At 40.6% G+C, this 4,778-nt stretch overlaps 1 protein-coding gene across 1 annotated transcript; it reads left to right on the top strand.

Annotated features, from left to right (window-relative positions):
• Window positions 1-2,006: 2,006 nt before the first annotated feature.
• Window positions 2,007-3,562, top strand: LOC9299148 (F-box/kelch-repeat protein At5g48990). Its single transcript, XM_002863026.2, has one exon. It carries the CDS (start codon window positions 2,120-2,122, stop codon window positions 3,281-3,283), a length of 1,164 nt encoding a protein of 387 aa, XP_002863072.1. The 5' UTR covers window positions 2,007-2,119; the 3' UTR covers window positions 3,284-3,562.
• The last annotated feature ends 1,216 nt before the right edge of the window (window positions 3,563-4,778 follow it).

Raw genomic sequence — 4,778 nt, forward strand, 5'->3', positions numbered from 1 at the left:
GATGAACTCTTCAGATGGGAGATTGGAAGCGATGAAGGCTGCGAAATAAAACAACGGTGTTAGTCAATAAAGATAAAGAAACAACCGGGAAAGATACGGGCAACCTAATCACTACCGGGTTTCGCAGACCACTTCGAAGGGAGAAAATCTGCGAGATTTCCAATCGAAGCGGGAGTTTTCTTAATTAGAAACCAAGGATGATGCCAATTTTCATCCTTGTTCGGAAGATGTGAAATGATGTTCCTGTTGGCATTAGGATATGCTGAGAAATATCCCGTTTTCTTCGATGAACTTCTCACGCTCAGAAGCTCATTTAGTTCAGCAACTCCGATAACATAACCGGCCTCCGCCGCGATTGTAATAATTCCAAGAATAGTACGGAGAAGATTGGGGGTTAATTGAGGAAGAGCGATTTCAAGAGCCGCTAGGTATAGAACTAGGGCTTCGGGAAGAGGAAAGGTCAGCCCGCAACCCTTGAAATAAATCTCGTACACACAGAAGTAACCATCGCGATGGTTCTCTGGGGATTCTGTGGGGGAAGCTATTTGTGCTTCCGCCATAATTTCCGGTGGAATCCGGCAAAGCTCTTTCAACCGCTCGAGGGATTGAAGAGTACAAGTGGACCCATAATGCGGACCGGCAATATCATCAGAGCGGGTGCACTCGTCATTGCTAGAACGCCTCTCATCGAAAGACGGAGACTCGGGTCTATCGGAATCGGAAGCCATTGAGAAGAAAGAAAAATTCAAGATCCGGCGAAGAAGGGTTTTGGTGAAAGAACGAAGAGAGAGGTTTTTGATTAAAGTACAAAAGCAAAAAGAAGAGAGTAATGGTGAAAAGAAGTTACCTCAAGCTAATGATGAAACCGCCTCGGAAGTCGTGTGGGAAGTGGGAAGGTTTTTCCCGTTTTAATAGTAATTAATCAATATACGGTCATAATGATGACAGATGTCACTCGATTAAAAATGGCTAGTGCCGAAATTAAAGGAGTGATGAGATTTTCGGCGGGAAATCAGAAAGATTCTCGAGCGCAATCTTTGGCCACTTGAGCATTTAAAGTCCTCCGAATTGGAATAGCACTTCGAAGAACTTGGGGGGCTAATTGGTGTCGGATCCCGCACCAGAAGTACGAGACCAACCAAAGATTGCCACGTAATCAAGATAATGGCCCATAAAGGACGAAGCCCATCAGACCCATGAGCCGAAGGAACGGTCGAAGTGGTTGTCACCACTTCGAGAGTTCGAAGTGACTGCATGGTGACATGAGTTCGATGTAGAAGACACGGGTAAGACGGTTCAAGGACGCTTGGGCCGAAAAGGCGAGGCCCACGAAGATCAGAGTCAACTCAAATTCAAACGTTGAGCATTAAAATCAAGGAATCAAAACGGACACATTTAAGAAGAAATAATTGTACTTAATTGCTCATTTTAATGTCGTTTATCTATGTATAAATATAGAGGCCAATGGCCATGTAAAAGGGAGCTTCCTCTCAAGAGAGAAATACTATAGCAATTTTCGTATCAATTTATAAGTTTTTACATATTCATTTTTGTCCCTCAAGAATAATCTTTCCCACTTAACAAAATACTCTCATGTATGTCCTGCATACTCCGATGTATGCATGGCAATGGTTGAGAATGCCTTAACTCATTATCCAATTATATATGCTCTTTCTCTTTAACTTAGATTCAAATGCACACAAAATCTAATTGATCATATGATTTATGATTCATAAACTTCCTGGATATAAACCTTTAACTTGTAACCAAAAGGAACAGTAATCAAAGATCTGAGTTTCTTTAGTAACCCGATCGAGGAAGAAATCTATGTAACTTTTTTGTGTTATGGACTTGAAATTAGTTGCTAGACTGACCGAATTAGCAAGAAATACTGATAAGGTTTAACACTTAGTAGAAAATGTTTATTGTTTTGAGGCCCCAATAAGAGATTCAATGAAAATGATTCTGATCACAAGCCCACTGTTAAAAATTAGCCCTTCACGTTTCTCACGCGCTCGAGAGCTCTAGCAGTGAAGTGAAGTGAAGTCAAATCCCTAATATTATCTGCACGACGGAGAAGAAGTAGAAGTAGAAGAAATCGTCTCCATTAATCTCGACAATGTCGTCCCCAGAAAAGAAGAGGAAGTCGCCGACAAGGAAGACGAAGAAACGTTCGCTTACGCCGTCGCCGGAATCGACCTCAAATCCATCACTTCCAGATGATTTGGTAGTGAACATCTTAGCCCGCGTCTCGAGATCGTATCACCCAAATCTCTCCTTAGTCTGTAAAAGCTTCCGATCGATTCTTGCTTCACCGGAGCTTTACCAGACTCGAACCCTCTTAGGCAAAACCGAGACTTTTCTCTATGTGTGCTTACGCTTCCCTGATGAAGCTAATCCTCGCTGGTTCACTCTCTACCGGAAACCTAATCAAAACCTAACTAAGAAGAAGAAGAAGAAGAAGAAGAAAAAAGAGGATTCAAGTGTTAATCTTTTGGCTCCAACCCCAATTCTCAACTCTCCTCATGTAGAATGGGCAAGGCTCATTGCTGTTGGTTCTAATCTTTACGCCATTACCGCAGCCATCGAAGATTCTCCATGCTCTAATGTTTGGTACCTTGACTGTCGAACTCACACTTGGCTTGAAGCTCCAAGAATGCGAATTGCTCACACCAATAGTGAACTTGATAAGAATGTGTACTTAGCTGGAAGCTCTGAAAATCCATATTCTTTGAACTGTGTTGAAGTGTACAACACAAAGACTCAAACTTGGAATCCCGTGCCGCCCCAAAAACGGAAATTCAAGTTCGGAAATATGGAAGGAAAGATTTACATGAACCCTGTTCGAGAGAATCCTAGGAAGGTTGTGGCTCTAAAGCCAAAGGTTATGACATGGGAAGCGGTAGGATGGGATACGGATTTGGATCGGGGTTCTATTTGTATGATGGAGAACATAGCCTATTGTTATGACCCTAGTGAAAAGTTTAGTTGGATAAAATTTAACACTGACGAAGATTGGAGAAGATTAGAGGGTTTAGAAGGGCTACCTAAGTTTGCTAGATATAGTACTGTTAAATTAGCGGATTACGGTGGTAAGCTGGTTGTTTTTTGGGACAAGTATGTAGCTGCAACTGGTTATAAGGAGAAGATGATTTGGTGTGCAGAGATTTCGCTTGAAAAGCGCAACAGTGAAGAGATTTGGGGGAAGGTCGAGTGGTTCGATGCGGTGCTTACAGTCCCTAAGTCTTATAAATTCGTGTGTGCCAAATCTGCTACTGTTTGATAGGTTTGAACGTATTGAATCAGGTTAATATCTCTTTCTTGTTTTTAGTTTGTCATAAATGAAGGAATGTTTTGTGTTTTTAGCGTAATGCAATGGACATGTTTTTGCTTACCCGCTTGCTTTGTAGATGATTTAAGCTTGTTTTGTGAGTTTCTGTAAAGAAAGCATGTGATGAAATTAGCAGCAAAAATATACAAATTGTCGTTGCTTATGAATACCTGGAGTGACTTGGTTGTAGATGACTAAGCTTAAGTTTTTTACTGCCGGATTGATCCCAAATTCTTTATGCTACAGTTTGATGAATGACTAATGAGACTAGCGGGTAATGTCGTTTTGGTTCTGAGTTGTATGTGTTGCAAAATGTCTATATATATGTGACACTGTTTTCATTTCTAAACATATGCACTCACTTGTAGACTGATTAAGCTTACTTTATCTTTGAAAACACTTTTGCTTGCGTTGCATAGAAGAGTACAGTTCTCTTTACATTCACGAGAAGAGCTAAAACAAGATAGACATGCTTGTCTTTATTGTTCAGTCCATTGAGCTTCTGTTTTAGCTACTTCTTAACAATTTGAGGATCCTCTGTTTTAGCTACCTTTTCTTTTTTTTGACTTTTCAGTCGAAGAAGAGTAATCTTATTCAATTAACTCTAAGATTTTGTTAAATTATTAACTACTAAAACTATGGTTTTCGACTCGATTAAAGCGTTGAATCCAATTGTATTTATCACCAACACAAAAAACGGTCGACTCCAATTATACATTTTAGAAGCTCCTCCTGTAAGACCCTCTTATTGTAACAGAGAGTCACCGACTTGAATAACCTATTGCAACATACTCGTGGGCTTTACTTTTTCTTGGCTCGAGAGCCCTAATAACACACGCACATGATACATACAAAAGAAAAACCCTAATCCAATTGAAACAGAGGAAACTCGAGAAACAAAAGGACCGAGGAGAACGCAAACCCTATAAAAAACTCGAGAAGTAGAGAGATGAATTCTTTCACAGAGGATCTATGGTCAATCATACTAGCGCGATTACCACTAAAGAGCATCACAACTTCCAAACTGGTTTGCAAGCAGTGGAAATCGATCGTCGAGTCTCCATACTTCCGTAAGTCTCTGTACCAAAACTTGCATTCTTCTTCATGGTCGCTCCTTGTTTGGGATGATAAGAAAGACCTCGGTACAACTCTTTACGGATGCGAACCATCTATGGGCTCTTATATCTCGTCTTTCCTAAATAACAAGTTTGAGATTCAGAGACACAAATACGTGTATCTAATACGGGATTACACAGACGTTGGGTTGATTTTGATCAGTGAAGTGTCTAAGAAGCCATCTTTCCGTAACAGTACAGTGTATGTCGCTAATCCAGTTTCACAGGATTGTGTAAAACTCCCTTCTCATCTCATAGAACATGTTTATCCTTTGGGAATTGTCACACGAACGGAGAACGGCGTCGTTTTGGATTACAAAGTTGTTTTGCTT

The sequence above is a fragment of the Arabidopsis lyrata genome (genome assembly GCF_000004255.2).
Source record: "Arabidopsis lyrata subsp. lyrata unplaced genomic scaffold ARALYscaffold_34, whole genome shotgun sequence".
NCBI lineage: Eukaryota > Viridiplantae > Streptophyta > Magnoliopsida > Brassicales > Brassicaceae > Arabidopsis > Arabidopsis lyrata.

Coding starts and splice junctions, on each gene's coding strand:
- LOC9299148 (XM_002863026.2), top strand. CDS start 2,120: ATGTCGTCCCCAGAAAAGAAGAGGAAGTCGCCGACAAGGAAGACGAAG.